The sequence below is a fragment of the Crassostrea angulata genome, chromosome 5, assembly GCF_025612915.1.
Source record: "Crassostrea angulata isolate pt1a10 chromosome 5, ASM2561291v2, whole genome shotgun sequence".
NCBI lineage: Eukaryota > Metazoa > Mollusca > Bivalvia > Ostreida > Ostreidae > Magallana > Magallana angulata.
In genome coordinates this window covers 30,261,609-30,282,534 of record NC_069115.1, presented here as the reverse complement: position 1 = coordinate 30,282,534, position 20,926 = coordinate 30,261,609, and the positions used below count along the sequence as shown (strand labels likewise).

Here is a 20,926-nt window from a genome sequence, read left to right as displayed (position 1 = left end):
GAATAATCATGACTTATAGTTCTTTTGTAATGTCTGGACATGTAGCTAATGTATGTATGTATGTATTCATTTAATATGTTTAAAACATATTATATATGTATATAGGTATGGACATTTTAACTTTGATGTTTTATATTAATCATTTTCCTCTTTTTTGTATTATTAAGGCTCCTCACTGCATTCATATGAGTAATGTAGAGACACTTCATTTACAGACACAATGATGAGTGATGGCCTCACAGATACCTTCAATCAATATCACATGGGAATCACAGGTAAAATCTGACGAGCCAATCAGAAAATGCTACCAACAGTGTTTTGAAAACATTGGTTTAATGGAAAATTAATATAAATTATTAAACTTTTTTACAAGAAGCGGGGAAATTAATGCTAATCAAATAACAAGGGAAAAATATTTGCGCCATTATTCAATAGTGAAATGACTATAATCTGTTTATCAGATTTGGAAGAAACACAATTATATCCCTGAAAAGCATCACAAATTGTGTTTATCTTGAATTTATGTACATGCATGTGTATATGTAAATAAAACACAGTCATAGATATATCCAAGCTAACAGTTTTCTAGATTTTAATCACCGAGAAATCAATGTTTTTTTTCATGTTTAGAATAATTACTAAAAATGCTAATTGTTGTGATTTCTTTATATATTTGTATTCACACTGCAAATTACACTGAAAAATAAATAAATAAAAATTCAGTTTGATATTTATATAAATTGTTTGAAATGCTGACTGTTGATCTCATTTTGAAAGCTGAAAATGTGGCAAAGAAATACAGTGTATCCAGAGAAGAACAAGACCTGTTTGTGCTTAATTCTCAACAGAAGTGTGAGGTTGTGCAGAATGCTGGGTATTTCAATGAAGAAATAGTTCCTGTTTCCATAACAACCCGACAAGGAACAAGTATAGTTTATATAGAATGATGCACCTCAATGAGAATCTTTAATTTAGTTGTCAAAATGTATTTTTTTTGCATTTGGATTATTTCATTGATTTTGTTGTTTCAACTTTTTCTGAAAAAAGCCAAATAAAGGTAGAAAGTAAATTTTATGTTGAAAGTCAACAAGCAAAAAATGTTTCTTTCAAATTAAACCATAAAAATCTTGAAATGCAAATTGTCATTTTTCTTCTAAATAAAGATGAATTCCCAAGGCAAAGGATGCTCCATAGAAGCACTACAGAAACTAAGACCAGCTTTTATTTACGATGGAACAGGAACTGTAACTGCTGGGAATGCTTCTGGTAACCACGTCTTCTATTTATCTATATCTCAGTGGAAAAACAAATACATGTATCTATCTTAATGAAAATCTAAAGTTTGCATAATCACGAATTTACATGCACACTACAGGTTTGACATACATGTATTAAATGTGTACTTGTCTATTTGCAAGCAACAGAACCATTAAATGACAGAGAAAACAAAGTAGGAGGAATTTTCCACTCATGCCCAAGTACCCAACATGTCTATTTATGAAACCTTAAGGTTTGATTTGTTGACACATAAATTTAAGTTTAATGTTTTTAATCAAATTTAATAGAGGATTAACCATACACATCCATTATAATAATTCTACAGTTTTTATGACACTGCACATTATGAGAAATTTGTCAAACACATTGGTACATGTATGTATTAAATATCTGGCAGTTTAAGGTAAACATTGTAAATAAAAATTCATGTGAGATGCCAACAACTTAATGGATGTGACAATTAGTAGGCTGGGTGGTCAACAAATTAACCACCAGATTTGCCTAAATTTTTAAGATATGATTTGTTTGGCTATAAATTTTCATTTAGTAAAGAAAAAATCTTCATATTTTACCTTTTAAATTTAGGTATTTTCCTATCTTTTTTTGATGTGAATATGCAGGTTTAATTGATGGGGCAGCTGTCTGTGTGTTGATGAGTGCTGAAGAAGCCAGAAACAGGTCCTTACAACCTTTATGTAGGATAGTATCTTGGGCACAGGCAGGGGTTGACCCAGCCATTATGGGGATGGAACCAGTGGATGCCATCCGAAAAGCAGTGAGTTGCAGTGTAATTTGTTGTCATATGGTATTTCTTTGGAAAACTTTATTTGAAGTCAACCAAATTATCAATCAACTAATTTGATGATGTAGTCTCATAGTCATATAAAAGTGGTATGTACCTACCAAGACACATTTAATAGTGTGGTGATGGTGAGGGCTCAAATGCAAGAAAGACAAGCAAGATACACTTAATAAAAGTGTAGCAGAAAAAAAACCCATAAAATTCATTTCCGCTTTAAACTTTTAAAAATAAATTCATGTGATGTAAATGTGAAATTTGTGGCTTGTAACATATTATAATAATTGAAGGGGGGGTGTTGGTGGATGAACATCATGTTTGGATCTAAAAAGGGAAGTCGGCTGGAGTTTACACCTTTCCATGTAAAATCTAAACTTATTAAACTCACATAGTAAAATTACCAAAAACTTGGCTTTTGACCACACTAGAAAACTGAAAAAAGATTATCCTTTGGACCCCCCCCCCAAAAAAAAAAAAAAATGCTCTACCACACCTTGACTATACCAAGGTTGAAATGATAATTTTGGAATCAATGATTCCCCTTTATCAATTAGCAAAGCCATTGGAATATTCTTAAAAAATAGAAGGCCTAATTGGTTTTCAATTTAGTTTTGTGTAAAGATAGAGTGTCTAAGCATAACAGTCTTCTTAATTTTTGCTTGTGAATTCCAACAGCTTGAAAAGCACACTGGTCCATCAATGACGTTGACCTGCTGGATCTCAATGAAGCCTTTGCTGCTCAGTCTGTGACAGTCGTTAACGAACTGGGATGTGATCCCTCAAAGGTAAGCTGGGTTCAGTTATCAAGATTGGATATATGGAAGTTTCTCATCCTGAGCAAGATTACGTCAATAAATTTTATACTGAGCTGATCACCAATTGAAATTGATATTAGTTTCAGTGCCTGAATTTTATTACCACTAAACCTTAATGTGTTTTGGGCGGTACTTATCTTAAGTTTGTAATTATTCATACATGTAAGACTTACATATTGAATGATTTAGTACACATATAAATATTTCAGTTGTTCTACGTGTAACACATACATGTAGTTTAAAGCATTAGCTAAATACTTAAGATTCCTAAAAAAATTTGAAAGAATTAAAAGAATTTGAAATCAAGAAGGCTGAACATTACTTATAATGTCATATTAATGTTCAAAACTGTCAGGAAAATAATAGCGAGTTTTTAAAATCTGTTATCGTGATTTTACGAAATTTGGAAATATAATTCCTCACATTTAACTAGGAACCTACAGTACATGTACACAAGTTGCTTTATCATAACACGGTGAAACTCAACCTTTTATAGGTAAACACATCTGGAGGTGCAATTGCTATAGGACACCCAATAGGAGCGTCTGGTGCCAGGATCCTAGTGACATTGCTCTACGCTCTGAAACGGACAGGCAAGAAAAGGGGCGTGGTCGCTCTTTGTGTGGGCGGGGGGATGGAGATAGCCGTGTGTGTTGAGCGGATTTGACATCATCAGTCTTCAAGTGCTAGCTGCTGAGATTAGTTTTTCTTATATTAACAATATATGTAAAAAAAGCTGTACCGGTAATTTTTTCTGTATATACATATAAGACTGTTCGAAGATTTTTTAGACACATGTACATGTAGTATGATAGCAATTTTTTTATTTTCATTGTACTTAAGTCACCAGTGCTTGTCCAATTCATTCCTGAATGCATAATTTCAACAGTATTAACTTCCATGATGTGGTTCTTTTATAAATGCATTATAGCTTTGTACTGGTCTAAGACCAGTTACTTGTATATGTATACTTTTCTTAATGAATTAATGTTTACATGACAGCAAACATGTATTAAAATATAACTGATATCTTTTGCTTGTTTTTCATTTAAAATTGGGTTTAAAAGAAACATGTTAAAAATCACCAGAGTAATGACAAAGTAAAAACTATTAGCTTCATTCTTAAAATGAATTTGTTACCTACTCAAAAATAAACTAGAATAAAGAATATAACGAGATTATGTTTACATGCATTTCTGTTTATTGATAAAAATCATTGCTGATACAGTTTTCAGTTGATTTTCCATCCAGAGAAAGATGAATGTGTGCCATACGCATAGATGGTGGTTGCGGATGTGACCCAGACTTGTTCGCCTTTTTTCAGCGGCATTGCCACGGTGGCACCGCATTGCTGGTAGGTTTTCTCGCAGTTAAGGGAATGGTAATTGCTGCCATTTTTTTTCAAGTACGAATTTCCCCTGTAGTTACTGTTGAGGGAAAGGCTCCAAGAGAAGACATACACACCCCCTATAGGAGCAGTGAAGCGGTAGTTGCCAGTGTTGAAACCATTGCCTAGATTAATCTTTAGTTGGTTGAATTGTATGGTGGACCCAGAACTATAGCTTCTTGAGTTCGATGCAATGGCTGTAAATGCTATGACATTGGAACCTGCAGAAAAAAACCATAAAAGATAAGAATAAATACATGATTTGTGGTTTATACATGATCTATGGTCCATATATATGATTAATATTGAAATAATAATTTATATTTATTTCTGTTTTCCTTTAACTTCAATTTCACTGTTTATTCCTTATTTTAAATTCAATTTTCTACATCGTCCCATAAAAGTGTGTGTGTGGGGGGGGGGGGGGGGGCAACTCCATCTTAATTCAATTTTTGTATGAAAATTTAAGAAAAATCTTTGCTGCGCTAAAAAGGGGAGCAGCCCCCCCCCCCCGTCCCCCTCATGCTACGTGCTGGATTAATATCGCCAAGCCTGCTTAAAGAGATTATCACAATGAAGCACATCCCCCTACCCCAAAAAAGTAAAATATCTATACAGAGTTTTACCTATATCTCCGACTTTGGAAGCCAAATCAAGACCCTGGTGGAGTGTTTCCGCCTGTTTAGACATTATGGCTAAAAGACTCTTTCCTTGGACAAGACCTGTTGATACCAGGATAAGGAAAACACATGCCGACACGCACATCAAAGTTGCAGACTTCATTGTTGAGCTGCGCATAAAGAATTTAAAAAATAGTTTTGTTATAATAAAAACCTTTTTTTTTTTTAAATATCAATATTTTTGTAGCAAAATGTGAAAATTTAATGCATATTTAATAATTATGCATTATATTTTCACATTTCATCATCATTTGACGTGTCTTACCTCTTTCGCCTGTGAATTCGATCAACAAAGATTTGACATACAGAATCAACGTGTATTTATACTTTTTGCCTTATTAACGCAGTACAGATTAGGCTACACATGTTTTTGATATGCTAATGAAGGGATAATGAGATATGACGCCATATTACATGCCCCGCCTCCATGTTTCCATACAGTAAAACACGGTTATAGCGAACACGCTTATAATGAATTGACGCTTACAGCGAAGTGACTTTCATTCCCCGTGACTATATTACATGTTGTAAACTTGACGGATATAACGAATTACGCTTATAACGAAGCAAAATCGGCCGTCCCTGGCGCTTTGTTATAACCGTGTTTTACTGTATATGGAAAATATACCGAAAACGGCAGTTTTAGCAAAAAAATACGGTTGATTTAATACTTTCTCGGAACGCATATAACCACGAATCACTCTTATGTGCATCTATAAGTTTACAACAACGAAAAAATACGAAGAATTTCCAAACACATCTGTCGTATGGGTGTGAATTTGCGTCCTAAAATTAAGTGCTGTATTTGATGTCAACAAGTGTAGCTGGTGTTCCCGATGATAGCGATCTTTTGATGATTTGTCAGATATAACCAAGTAACTATTTTATTGTGTTTTATACAGTGGGTGAATTTCTGATCAACTTATTGTGTTGTTTCGTTCAAAACATGAGAAGAGACTGCATTGTTTACATTTATAAAATGTACATGTAGGTCTATGGGTTTATTGATAGTCCGTTAAATTGTTGATCATTTTCTTCAGAAAGAGTAATTTAAAAAGTGTCAGACTGATTTGAAAAAAAAAAGGTTTTAAGAAAGTGTAAGTACATGTACTGTTAATAACATATTATAAGTACAATAATTCAGCACTGAAATAATAATAAATCTAATAATACATAATAATGAAAATAATAATAATAATAATAATAATAATAATAATAATAATAATATGGTTGCTTTTCTTGAGACAGTTCAATTAGAAAAGCGTCATCATGTATGAATGGTGTCATGTTTTAAAATGATTAAAGAATAATGTTTTTTAAAACCTACAATTTTGAATACTTCATGATTAAAAATTGCTCATCAACATTAAACATATCAACATTACATGGTATGATAGCACTGTAACTGCACTAGCTTTATAGTAATCTTGTATAGCTACATAAGTCATTAATGAGAGAGAGAGAGAGAGAGAGAGAGAGAGAGAGAGAGAGAGAGAGAGAGAGAGAGAGAGAGAGAAGTGAACTTTTAAGGTTATGTCGAATAAAATAAAGGGTAATCTTTCACATAACAGGGGTGAGGGTGTTGATCATGTTAGATCAAATCAAATGACTGTTTTAAAGTTGTATTTAAAATTGTGCAAAACCCGAATACATATCTTTTGGAGAGAGAAGGGGAGAAGAACTAAGAAGTCATACAATAAAAATATTGAAATCATATCATATATAAAAGAAATTGAAATTGTTGAGTGACTGAGTGTGCATGCATTTATAATATTAAGTTTTTAAGATAATGTTGTCACAGAAAATATTATCATTAATAATCTCTCTGAAAGGCATTTAATATCTTCTTAGTATTAATGAATAAAACAAATAAACCAAGTATTATTGTTTTTATATTCATAATATTAAGAAGTGAAGGAGGAGGGACATCTACCTAAGTCAGTTATATTAAATTGCTATAATATGTTGTTTTCATGCATTAAGGATGTAAAGGGATGGGTAAGAGAGTCTGCATAATCTCACATAAAAAAATTCAGAATTATTTAAATTTCATATATTGATGTGAACCAAAAATGGTTTTTGATTGACTTCCTGCAGAATTTACACACCCTCTTTTATTCTCAGTAATGAAAGATATGCAATTGGAATTTGTATTGTGAATGAGTATATATGCATCCCAACCCCACCCACCCCCCCCTCCCCCGCTCGAAAAAAAAGGAAATGAGTGACCTTTAAATCATTATTCATGTGTAGATCTATACCCCCTCTCCCCTGGAAAATTTTAAATCAATTCACAATTCACATAGTAAAATGGCTGGGTCCCTGACCACCTGCAAATAAAGTTATTCATTGGATCCCCCTCCCCCTGGAAAATGTAACTCTAGATTGAAACAGTGCTGTAGAATATGAAATCATAAGTCACAGGCATGCACCCGACATTGAATATTCTTATAATCACAACATACCCCAAACCTTATAATACATTGTACCGTGAGAATCGTACGGGTTATTTTTTATATTATGAGAAAAATTTATAGCATGTTATGTGTCTGTAATTATTAAAGAGGGGCTTCGCTCAACCCAACCCACCCCTCAAATAAATCGTTTAAACAAGCAAGCTGACAACGACAATTTGATATATCGAAACCAGTCTACAAGCCACCACCTTATTAAAGTCTTTTGTTCCAGAATGCAACATGCGGTTTGGCAAAATGATATATCAATAAACTCTTTTGAATTGTTATTTTATCTTTGAAAGAGGTATAGCGCATTTTCCCATCCCATTTCCCTACACCTGTGTCTGGACGGAAAGTACCTGTTACTAAATATAGCTTCAGGTACCCACATGTCGCCATATGATTTTCGAAACATAGATACTGCTTTTATAATGGTGTCTGTAACAACTGATTTGTCATAAATTCGGGAAACCTGCTTCCAGAAATGAATATATAGAACTCTGTGTATAATGTCAGTTGGTATTTTGAACCGTAATAACTTCCAGCAAAATGCAATGAATCTAAGTGTACAGTTGTATATAGAATACATGTATGTGTTATTTAAAAGACCTGTTTATATTGGGTGCGCTCATACTCAGGCTAAATTAATTTTTTTTTTTTAGAAAAAAATCCAGCCGATTAGATACATGTAATTTAATCTATTCTTATCATGCTTCAATTAAGTGAAAAAATAGTTACTACCTGGTGGAGTCGATCCAGCGACCACAAAATCAAAAAGACCTACGCGTTACCACTAGGCCACGCATCGAACACTTTCATTGAATGTCTTTTAATATTTATGACTATCTACATCATTGTATTAGAAAAGTCACTTATTGAAATATTTTTCTAATTTTCAGTACGAAGACCACGTGAAACCAAACTTAATTTAATGTAAACGTCCACTACAATTCCTGTAGAACATGATTTTAATCGGATTTCTTTGGTTTAAACTGGTTCAAATAGTCAATATACCATTTTTTTATTCGCATACTAACTATTTTCCAATATGTATCCCTGACAAAACCTGACTGTTTTAATGATGTCGTGTAAGATTATTAAGACCCTTAGAGCATGGTAAGTGCGCTTTACCTATTTAAAATGGTATGCAATATTACGTCAGCTAAACGATCAATTAGGAAACAGTATATACATGCCAGTAGATATGCACTTTCAGTTACCCAACTTTAAAAGAAAACAAGGTAGGGTTTTTTGTTAAATAAATGGCATCATATAAGAAGTTTTCGATGCATTAAAAAAAAACGGAAGGGTTTTTGAATAAATTTTATTCTTTATTTTATTTATAGAAGGCTCAGAATGAAGACCATAGCGCCGGTTTTTGTGGTGATCTTTCTGACCTTCAGCCTGGCATCTTCCCTTTGTTACCATGGTAAGGGCATGGTGTCCGTTTTGTCGAACATAAAAAATCTCTTTCTTCCATTCATAAAAAAACTAGTAAAAGGTCAAAAAACGTGAGCAACATTCAAAACAAGACATGTCCTCGGTTTGACCTTTATCTGTGTACAACAATGTACATATAACTTTAATCAATTTGTTCTCATAAATAATTGACACAACAATACAGCTATGAGGGTAAAATGTACTGCATTCTGTCAAATTTGTTTTTTTTTTCTCATTATGGTCAATAGTTTTATTAATTTTGGTAAGATATAGTTGCTTTGAATATTTACCTGTAGAAGAATGTGACTCAATGTACATGTATTTGTAGTACTCTTGGATGTTAAACATATCTTCATCAACCAAAACTACTAAATATGATGCAGTAGAATTTGATCATTAAATCATTTAATATTTATTCGTATGATGAGATATCGGCGCTTCTGATTGGTCGAAAAATTTCTTTGATACCTGCATCAATAAAATTTTGCCGGTGTAATGAAGTATAATGACCCCCGTAGAATAATGACAGGGGGTCATTTTTCTACGTAGAATAATGACCCCCCTAGCTGAAGAATAATTGGATTTTTCTGAAGAAAAAAGACCCAGGGGTTATTTTTCGTCATGTTAAACATGAAGAAAAATGACCCCCATAAAAAAATGACCCCCCCCCCCCCCGTAAACATGAATAGAAATTGGTTACCCCGTATCCAAGATATGACTTTGAAATTACTTTATTTTTCACCCTGTTCAACTGATTTTGAAGTTATAAACACCAAACTTGTAAATAAATCGCTGTATATAGTTTTTCCTAACCGCAGCAAGCACACGCAAAACACTCTTACATTGCCACAAATTGATTGTTAACAGTTACGTTACTTCTCTCGTCGACAAACGGCGGGAAATGGCGCATATAAAGAAAAATTCATACACAATGAGGATATTGTGTGATAATTAACAAACAATAATCATAAAAGAATAATTGTTGTAATAATATAAGCAATATTCATGGGTGAATGAATTGTCAATCGAAGAATGATACATGTATATATCTTTATGGAAAAAGACTAAGGGAACAGGTAACATAGGAATATGAATACTTCTTAATTACATTTCTTGGGGAAAGTGATTTTTAAAAAAAGCATTCTGCGTTAGTTTTGTTTTCTTCTACGTAATACATGAACATCAATATTCTAAACATTAGTTGTAATGGTGATCATGGATAGACTTTATTCTTTTAGAGCAAATTTGTGAAGAGTACCTGACTATAGTAAATCTTAATAGATAATAAACACTGATCGATTATAATAAGAAAAGATTGTTTCTAAAAGCGTTGATAAGAGGTTAGGACCCATGTTAGGGTTTTATATCCCGCTTGATTTTGATCACACGATCTTTATTGTATCCAACGTTACCAATGCTCATACAAACTATTGATGCATTAATCATCTTGATATTAACTAAACTTACTAAAGTATGCCGAGGATAAAGTAAAATATATTTTCTGTACGAGTACTCTCAGTACTTTGACGATTTTCCTTATTGGCCGTTAACCTCTACTGGCGTAATGGCTCTAATGTCAGCTTGGTTATAATGCCTAACAGTAGAGTAAATTTTTCATAATTTTGGTTAAATCATTAATTCTGGGTGATACACTTGTATACCCAGCAGTTTGTATTGCGGAAATCCTCAATGCAAGTATGATTAATGAACAATATGAAGAATATAGAAGATGCGATGGCGAAGCGCGAAGATGCGAAGACGAAAGTGCTAAGTTGCGAAGGCGAAGAAGTGATACTACTACCGCTTCTTCGCCTTTGCAACTTCGCACCCTCGCCTTCGAATCTTCGCGCTTTTTAGCTCACCGAGACGAAGTCAATGGGAGCATATGCTACACCCCCGTAGGCGTTCGGAGCTGGTTAAAGTTTTACCGGTAGTTGCAGCTCCTGTATCTAAGCTATTACTTGTCCTCTCTTCACCAAAGTTACATGGAGGATGTATCTGGACCTACTGAATCTGGTTCCTAACATTCAGATGCTGGAGGAGGTTAAGTTTTTTTGAGCAGGTTAACGTTTTTGTTGCAGGTGCCTTAAGTAGCAATATCTAAGTTACTGCTGGTCCGTACTTCACCAAATTTGCATGGATGATATGTCTTATGATACTAATACACCAGACAGGCTTGAGTGCTGAATCTGAGCTATAGGTTTCGGATGCAGGAGGAGGTAAAGGTTTTTTGGAGCTGGTTAAAGTTTCTGTTGCAGGTGCCCTCTAATGATAATATCTTAGTTACTACTGGTCCTAACTTCATTAAACTTGTATGGATGATGCGTCTTATTATAGTGATGCACCTGACAGGCTTAAATGCTGAATCTGAGCCACAGGTTTCGGATGCCTGAGGAGGTTAAGATTTTAAGAGCTGATTAACGTTTTTGAAACAGGTGCCCTCTGATGACGATATCTTAGTTATTACTGGTCCTAACTTCACCAATCTTGCATTGATATAGTCTTATGATACTGATGCACCTGACAGGCTTGAATGCTGAATCAGAGCCATAGGTTTATGATTCTTGATGAGGTTTAGTTTTTTGGAACAGGTCACATGTTTTATAGCTAGATAGATAGCTTGCATAGTTGATTTAACTATATTATAAATGAAACGCAGAGGTTGCTTCAGATCCAGAGCCTGATCTCCATTATCAAGGATGCTAAAGAAATCTCCTACCTCACTCAAACCTGCTTGATAGATAGATGTAGTTGTTGTTAAATGATGTTACATGATCCCTATGATATTGTAAAATTATAGAATATCGTATCATACGATATTGTATAATATGATATTGGTTTATATGATATATTATCATATCACATAAAATTGTATTTTATGAGATTTTAATATATATTATTGTATCATATGATACAATGTGTATAGTATGATTGTATTATTATTATATTTTGATTTATCACATGATATTGTTTCATTTGATATGATACAATGCTTATCAAATTATATTGTATTATATAATACAATATCATATTATGTATCAAATATGATACAGTATCATACAATACAATATCATACTATAATGTTTACATTCACTATCTTTCCCTCAATTAAATTGCATTGGTTAATTTTAGTGATATTTCCAAACAACACAGAAGACTTACTCACCAAATCTGGTGTATATGAATACATTAAATATTTCTTCAGTATTTCTCGAAGAACAAGAACTGACTCTTCTCGCGACTTCAAACCGGATAACGACCTGATATTATACTTACGCTGATAAATATTTCATTGATGTAAATATATTTTGACAGTTAAATGAATTCAATTGATTAATTTCTAAGTATACCAAGAGTTAATTCATTAAATTACAGAAAGAAAAATAAAATTGTGTTATTAGAATTTAAAACGCTGCGTACTATTTTTGTCAGCATATTGTGGCTGTTCCAGTGGCCATTAATTTCGCATTAATTGTTGAATAAGACAAAGGCTTTTTAAAAAAAAAAAATCATATTTGCGGGAAGGAAATACATGTTTAAAAAACGTAGATATAAGCATTGAATTATTATTTTTTTGAAAAATATGATCTCATAAATGCAACAATGAGTGCAAACAAATTTTCATAACGCGTATGAATGCACACACCGTTGCAGTTATGAGACCACATCTTTCAAACAATAATAATTCAATGCTTAATTATACAATATAATATCATATGTTTCAATGTTATGATGTATTATTGCAGTTTGATATTGTTTCATATAATACTATTTTGTATTATGTTTTATGATATTGCATTGTTTGATCAAATAAAATAATGTATAACACAATACAATGTCATATCATACGTTACAATATCATATCTCACAATGCCTCGTCTCGGTGAGCTTTGTAATCTGTGATTACCTATGTTTTATAATTGCGGAGCTCTCCATCTCCATCTTCATCGTTCAAAGGGTTCCGAGGCATAGTTTGGAAATTTTATTTTTATAAAATATAATTTTCCAGGGGGATGGGGTCCGGACTCCCTCTCCCCTTTTACTGCGTGAAATTATTAATATTGAACTTTCCGGGGGGGGGGGGGGCTATCCCCCTCTAGATTCATGCATGAGCAAGGAGTGTCGCATAATAAAATTACATTATTACTGTGTTTGGTCCACGGTAAAGAGACGGCTGGAAAGTGACAGGAGTCTGGAAGTCCATATGTACACATTATGGCGGACATTTAATTTTGTGTGGAGTAGATAATGATTACGCATAGCCAGCACTGGTAAACATATATGTTACATGTACACATTAAAACATTCATAGTAAGCGCGATGGCCAAGCGCATGCGTACCAATAAAAGCATGGATTAATCGAAAAACCTTGGCGAGTACGGTGCCTGTATTAAATCCTATGTAATCGACCGAGACTTGCTGAATGCAATCCAAAAAGGCGAAGGCGAAAGTGCGAAGGCCAGAGTGCAAAGTTGGGAAGGAGCGATAGAAGTATCACTACTTCGCCTTCGCACCTTCGCACTTTAGGCATCACATCTTCGCGCTTCGTCGTCGCATCTTCGCACTTTTGCTCTTTCGCCTTCGCACTATCGCCTTTGCAACTTCGCATCTTCGCCCTAAGGTCGAAGCGGCCCTATCCGAACACCGACCACCATGTAAATGTAATTGTTAAGATGACAACCATACCCCGATGCAGTACGTCAATATCTTGTTATAACGAAAGGATTTTTATTTTCTAGTATATACCCCTTCTTTCACTTTAAGTTTATTGGAATATGAATTATAATTTCTGTTACTCTTTGTAAACTTCAGCAGTAAAAATTACAATAATGTAAAGACTATTTCACAAATAATAAAAAAAATATACTGAAAAACTTTAATCTACAAGGGGGTCATTATTCTACAGGGGTCACTTTTCTTCATGTGGAGTGTGCTCATTTTTATGAAAATGACATTTATTCTTCAGGCAAAGGGGTCATTTTTCTACGTAGAATAATGACCGGGGGGTCATTTTTCTGCGTAAAATAATGACCGGGGGGTCATTTTTCTACGTAGAAAAATGACCCCCGGTCAATATTCTACGGGGGTCATTATTCTTCATTACACCGGATCTACTTTTCTCAACTTTTCTGATCTAACACTATTTATAGAACGGGAATTTCCAAAATAAACACTGTCAACGAAGTGTAAAGTTGTGTCTGTTTTATTGTCAGAAAACAAAATACAACTTCATGAACATAAAAACTTGAAAGTCTAACCTTCAAAAATAAACAAAACACAATATCTTATTCACGAAATAGAAAATTATAAGCGTCTTCTCACGATTTCGTCTGCTTGAGATCAATCAACATTACTGCGAGGCTGGCTGTTCCTTTTCCAGAATAATTATAACGAACATATTTCACGGTAACACTGCTGTTCAAATTTGGTAACGATGATTTTTAAATTTACACAGTACCCTACATGATCGGTCATCAGAAATTCAGAATAAGCAGCGTTATGAGTACAATGCACCACCCCCTCGGCGCATTCCAAGCGGCAGATACTTGTATACCATTTAAGTATACATCACTGGCTATCTAGTTACCACAACGTTTACAGAAGTCGCTTATACATACTATTCTTTGTCGACATTTTCGTCCACGATCGCCTCTCCTTGGATGGTTATGTCCAGTTGCATTTTCCACCGATCTCACATGAAAACTAGTTTTATTACGAGTTTTTCTGCACAGTGAATAATACCACAAGCTATCGCATGTATTTTCCTTTCGTTTTCAATTCAGTCGGTTCAGATTTTAACTCACTATTTGTGTTTAATCCATTAAATTCAGTTCAATATACCTCTGCATCAGCTGAAGGCGCATCCATTTTGAATATTGTTGCTGTTGTTGTTTTGTATTCATACGCGCCGCTTCATTTACATTATTTACATTTTTGATCAATGACACTTCACATTTTTTGATTTGAAAAAGTTTTATTAAATGATAAAAATGAAGATAATAATTTTTATTAATTAAAAATTATTATCTTCATTTCTTAAACCGCACAATTTAAACAAAGAAATAGACCTTCCAAGTTGTGTGTGTGTGTGTGTGTGTGTGTGTGTGTGCGTGTGCGCGTGTGCGTGCGTGCGTGCGTGTGGGTGGGTGGGTGGGTGTATTACGAAATTCTGAACCTTTCTATGTCATGTCAATTATCAACGTTGTGTGATAACCCATTAAAACTTAAGCCAACAATTCAGAGATTCGTCCAAATGAACATTTTTATAAAAAAAAAAAACATTTTTTATTCTCTCAAGCTTTGAATTTCAAAGAAGGAAATATATTTAACTATTGAAAATTCTTTATGATCAAACTTGAATTCTCTACAACGTATAAGGAACCTCACTGCTGTGTCACTGTAAACAGTGAAAGGATCGTACTGCACATGACGTCCTGCTCATTGCAGTCTTACTGACTAACAAATATACCTGATAAAAACTTGGACTATAGGCATCCATACTCAAACTTAATATTTACAATATCTTACATTTCTTTTTATTATTTTTACACAGTTGTGTTTCGACTTCATATTACATGTACCGTAAAGTATTCAAGATCAAGGTGGAAGGGGGATATTCTCGTTCCGCCGATAATGTCGGTATACAAAAGGGTTTCTCTTTTAAATTCACAACGAGGTTTTAAAAAGGTTTCTTTCTTAAATTGTTAAGATAGTTAAAATCTAAAAGAAAATCTCAACTAATACATGTACTTTTAAAGAAACCGATGAACTAATGGTTATAAACGAGATCCTTAAGTTAGTTATAGATTTATCATAATCTAAAAAATAACTATTGAAAACAGATGTACTAGCAAAGATATATTACCATATGGGTTTATCAACGGCATGAAAAAAACCCCAATAATTATATTAAAGGTTCATAAAAAGCTCTACTAGACTAATATATTCTCCTTGATTCAATAGTTATTCGCCCAGAAATCTTTTGCAAACATTGAAACGGAGAAGACATGATTTGATCTCATAGTTTATGATTTTTTGTCAGTGGCTTTTTATAAGCTCCACCTTATTTGTTAAGGAGTAAGTAATCATTCTTTGAATATTAATGAGGTGATCAAATACGGTCGGGGTGGTCAAAACCAATAAAGTCCGAAAAGCTTTATGATAAGTTTGATAAACCGACCGTATTTGATCATAATATCCTTATAATATTCAAAGAATTATTTCTTATTACATATTTAAGGAAATGTGAATCATTCTTTGAGAATTATTGGGCGATAATTTTGTTCGGGGCGTGATCAAACCCAATAAACACCGAGGGGCTTATGACAGATTTGATCAATCCCCGACCGAAATTATCACTTCATATTATTCAAAAAGTGAATTCTTATTAGTTGTATTTATATAGTTTCAGCAATTGTACGATTAAATTTTTGAATATAAATAAGCAAACCCGGCTTGCACACCAATTACACGTCAATTGAATTGTGTGTAGAGTACAAAATCGATACGTAGTGCTATCACAGGCAAAGGCACTGAAAAATGTAATTTAAATTATATATTTAAATATTTTAGGATTTGTACAATTAAATATCAAAATAGTCATTGATGAAAGGTATTGGACAACACATGACCAAATCTATTTTTAGTGTTTTCATAGGCAAAGACACTGGAATGTGTAAATAGAGTGGCTTCTGGGCATAACAAGATGCTCTGGATCCCGACATCATTTAATGTCTCGTTATAACCGATGCTCGTTACATGTATATCCGAGGTTGGCATTTCCAAAGGTGATACGTGATCGGTTTGTTTTGTTTTGTTTTTGTTTTTTTGTTTTTTTTGACATTCCAAATAACGTTTATAAAAAAAGTGGTAATGAAATAAATATATGTAAAAGCTGTAAGCGGTACCTCGTAATATCCCGTTATACCCGGAGCCCACTGTATATTTAACATGAAGTCAATGTCTACCCAGGTTATACGAGTATAACCTGGGTTGGGGCAGTTTACACTTTATAATCCGCGAAGAACTTGGGAAGACATTGAGTTCATTCCTTATGATTAAATTTTCTGTACTTTACAGTACAAATTGAGTGCATTTTCCTGTAAAAAATGATTTTAATCTGTTCAAAATTCAAACATAACGTAAAGCGGATTAGTACGTTTTTTGACGTTGGTGCATTGTGACGTGTCTTGTGTCAAGCAAACCAGGTCATACAAGTTTAATAATTTTTTTCTATCCAATCAAATGCCGCGCTACAACCAGAATTGAATTTTTAATTCATAATTTAATGATCTAGTAGATCAAATCTAATTTTTATTTCTGTGTCAGCCTTTTTATCCACAATAACAAAAATATAATATGCTAGTATTGGACAGGTATTGATGTTTATTTTAATATGCATTACATTACATGTAACAGTACTATGCTATTTCTATAGCATTTATCTTTTATATCGATTTTTCAAACTTGTCAAAATTGCATAACTCATTTGTAGCATACGAGTAAAACCATGTCATGGTTCTCGTCATACAAACCAGGGAACGCAGTATCTAAAGACGTTTTAATCGGTGTTTTTTATCATACTGATAATTTTCTAGGACCCCCCCCCCCCTTTTTTCCAAAAAGAACAAAAAAAAACGCGTAATTTAAATAGGGGAGGGGATGTAGTAACTTGTATACGCCCCCTCCCCCTTACACACCATCTCTAAATCTGCGTATGAAAAAACACCTTATATCATATGTCTCATTAGTATAAATTATACATCTACTTTCATTTTATTGTACAACACGTTGCACGAGTACTGTCACAGATGCGATAAAATCGATAAAGCGACCAAAGCGTAAAGATACCAAATGAAAACTCAAATTTTGAAATATCTACCTATTTTTAAATCATATCTCAATGCAAAATGATTATAATTACTCCTAAAGAAAAAATATATAGTGCAAGATGAGGATAGTTGCCGCACGCTGGCGTCGTTATTTCTGGATTCTAGGCTTGATGTAATAAATTCATTAAATCTAGTCCATAAGAAAACATTGCCATGATTATTCCTTGATCTAGAGACAAAGCTAACCTCGCAATAATAGTAACGTTTCCTTAATTTTAGAAATAATTAGAAAAAAGTTTACATTATTTTATCTGTGTTAAAGTACTTGTTGTTTAGAGTTTGTTCAAATCTTAATCTGTGCAATATTTAGCCTGAAATAAGAAATAAGAAGACGTAACTTGATATCGCGCCAATATCACGTATATTTTTAAATGACGTTAAAAACATTAATATATATATATATATATATATATATATATATATATATATATATATATATATATATATATATATATATATATATATATATATATATATATATTAATTGAGTTAAAAATGTGATTGTCCAAGTTCTGATATTATAATTTGTCTATAATGCAGCGCCCATTAGAAACACAGTGCATTGTCTAACATAACTTTTGGATTAACCTTCGCACAGTAAATGTAACACACAACTAAATTAAAAAATCAATTCAATCAGTCAACAGATCGTCAGGTCTCTGGAAATTGCAAAATTGCATGACAAACAGTACTGTATTTGTTTTCAACAGTATTCAAGATCGAATTTAATTACCAGCACATGCATTATAGTGTAAGACAGGGGCCAACATGCATCAAAGCTCACCTGGTATTTATTAATTTAATTGAATTAAATTACATTTTACAGGTAGGATGTAAAGTTTAACCAAAGCAATCGAAAATTTGTTATGATTATTTGAGTAAAACATAAAATGATTTCTTATACCCCTGTAAAACAGTTACTATATAATTCTATACGAAAAAAAGTCCAGCATTTTGACTGTTAGACTGGAACTGTTAGATTGGAACTGTTAAAAAAGACTGTTGACCGGTGACGTCACATTCCGCGAAAACGTGTTATTAATTAGAAGGGGTATAACAAAACAGTTGTTGATTGGGGTCAAGGGCAACAGTTGCCCTCGACCCCAATCAACAACTGTATAATAATTTCAAGAGTTTTTTAAAGATTGTTTCTTCAACATATACTTCAATAATTGAAGCCTCCATCTTTTCCTCCAACATATTAACATAAATCGGTATCATCTCACTACAAATCGGTTTTACGAATATTAGTATACGTTAAAAACTTTAAATAAAAATATCTAATATTCTTTGGGGGGAAAAAACAGAACAAGATTGTTTGTTTGAAAAAAAAATTGCTCTTAATTCATACAAAAACCAATCAAATGCAAACCTTTCTGTCACAGAACATTGCTAATTGATTATAGAAACCTTACTGATTTCTATAATTTGGTCGGTGAATATGAAACCAGCTTCTATCTTATAATGGCTGTCTGTCTTTATTGCTTTATCTTATCTGCATAATTTATAATTGTCAATATCTAAAAAAAACTCATCAACAGATACAAAACCTTTAATACTGTTCGTTCATGGTATTCTTTAATGTTGAATGCCGTGTAGTAGTCTTAAGCTCAGGTGAGCTAGAAATGCCATTTTAATATTAATTAGGCAAAAAGTATAAATACCCCTTGATTCTGTATGCCAAATCTTAATTGATTGAATTCACAGGCGAAAGAGGTAAGACTCGTCAAATTATGATGAAATGTAAAAATTTAATGCGTATTTATTAAATATGCATTAATTTTTCACATTTTGCTAAAGAATAAAGATTTATAAAATTGAACAAAAAGAAATGAACAAAATTTGTCTTAAGGTCAGACGACACGTTCCTCAATTTTAAAAAGCTTTTTCCGGGAATTTTCTTTTGGTTTACCGCTTCTTTGACAAACTTTTTTGCAAACAATAGGGTACCTAACATGGCATTGGCACAAGGTACTAGAGTATGCAATTTCCTATATAATATTATTGAAAATAAATTTGAATTGCTGATATAAATATTTTTGGCATAAATGGATATATATTTTAAAGTTTTTATCATTTTAAATGATAATGAATAATAAGAACTTTACTTCGTATATTATCAGGTAGTTGAAAATTTGAAAAAAAAAATTATCATTTCTTTGGGGGGAATGTGTCGTCTGATCTTAAAAAAGTTGTTTTTTATAACGTCAAAACTCTTTCATTCTTAATTAGCAGTTTAACAATGAAGCCTACAACTCTAACGTGCGTGTCGACGTGTGTGTTGCTTATCCTGGCACCGACTGGTCCTGTCCAAGGAAAGAGTCTGTTTGCCATCATGTCTAAACAGGCGGAGACGCTGCAACACGGTCTTGACTTGGCCTCCAAGGTTGGGGACATAGGTAACTGTCAACTTTAACATGTATTGTACATAGGCTCAACGATTTCCTCAACATTAAAAAAAAATGAAGTCCCAATTTCGTAAAAAGCTCAAGGTGTATGTGCATAATAATTATGTGTTCTGCATTTATGTTTTAAACAAACGTTTTCTTTTACAAATTCTAATTTAATACAATTATACCCGAATACGATTTTAAATTAAAACAAATCTTTACGTTAAGATGGATTTGAAAGTTATTAAAGCTACATGAATATAAAACAAAAATTATTTTCTTTGAAAAGGTTCCCATAAAAATTCAATAGCATTTATGGCCGTTCTGTCGAGCACCAAATCCTACAGTTCTGGGTCCGTCCTACAATTTAACAGTGTAAAGGTCAACTACGGCAGTGGTTTCAACAGCGGCAACTACCGCTTCACCGCCCCATCCGAAGGTCTGTATGTCTTCACTTGGAGCCTTGGCCTCCACTCTAGCTATTATGGGCAAACCAGACTGGTGAAAAATGGCAGCACCTACCATCAGGTACATTGTCAGAAAACCTACCAACAATGCGGTGCTACCGTCACAGTGTGGCTTAACAAAGGCGACCAAGTTTGGCTTGTGACTGCCTCTTCCAGTGTGTATTTGTACGGCACATACTCGTCTTTTGCTGGATGGAAAATCAACTGAACACTGTATCAGCATTGGATTATAGAACAATAAAGAGATATGCATGTAAAATATATATCATGGTGTTCTTCTTTTTTACCAAATACATGAAACTAAACAAGTGAAAGATAAAGCC

At 33.2% G+C, this 20,926-nt stretch overlaps 3 protein-coding genes and 1 pseudogene across 3 annotated transcripts in view; 2 read left to right on the top strand and 2 right to left on the bottom strand.

Annotated features, from left to right (window-relative positions):
- Positions 1 to 20,926, bottom strand: part of LOC128186104 (E3 ubiquitin-protein ligase RNF213-like) — a 166,975-nt gene that overhangs the window by 39,293 nt on the left and 106,756 nt on the right. The gene's annotated exons all lie outside the window — the stretch shown is intronic.
- LOC128185296 (acetyl-CoA acetyltransferase, cytosolic-like) lies at positions 30 to 3,559 on the top strand (annotated as a pseudogene).
- On the bottom strand, positions 4,100 to 5,291 carry LOC128186111 (complement C1q tumor necrosis factor-related protein 3-like). Its single transcript, XM_052855843.1, has 3 exons — positions 5,225 to 5,291; positions 4,906 to 5,069; positions 4,100 to 4,500 (listed from the first exon to the last, which is right to left on the bottom strand). Exons 2-3 carry the CDS (start codon positions 5,060 to 5,062, stop codon positions 4,124 to 4,126), a joined length of 534 nt encoding a protein of 177 aa, XP_052711803.1. The 5' UTR covers positions 5,063 to 5,069; positions 5,225 to 5,291; the 3' UTR covers positions 4,100 to 4,123.
- Positions 19,412 to 20,866, top strand: LOC128186109 (multimerin-1-like). The gene is made up of 3 exons (XM_052855841.1): positions 19,412 to 19,462; positions 19,982 to 20,145; positions 20,426 to 20,866. The coding sequence occupies exons 2-3, from the start codon at positions 19,989 to 19,991 to the stop codon at positions 20,809 to 20,811; spliced, it is 543 nt and encodes a 180-aa protein (XP_052711801.1). The 5' UTR covers positions 19,412 to 19,462; positions 19,982 to 19,988; the 3' UTR covers positions 20,812 to 20,866.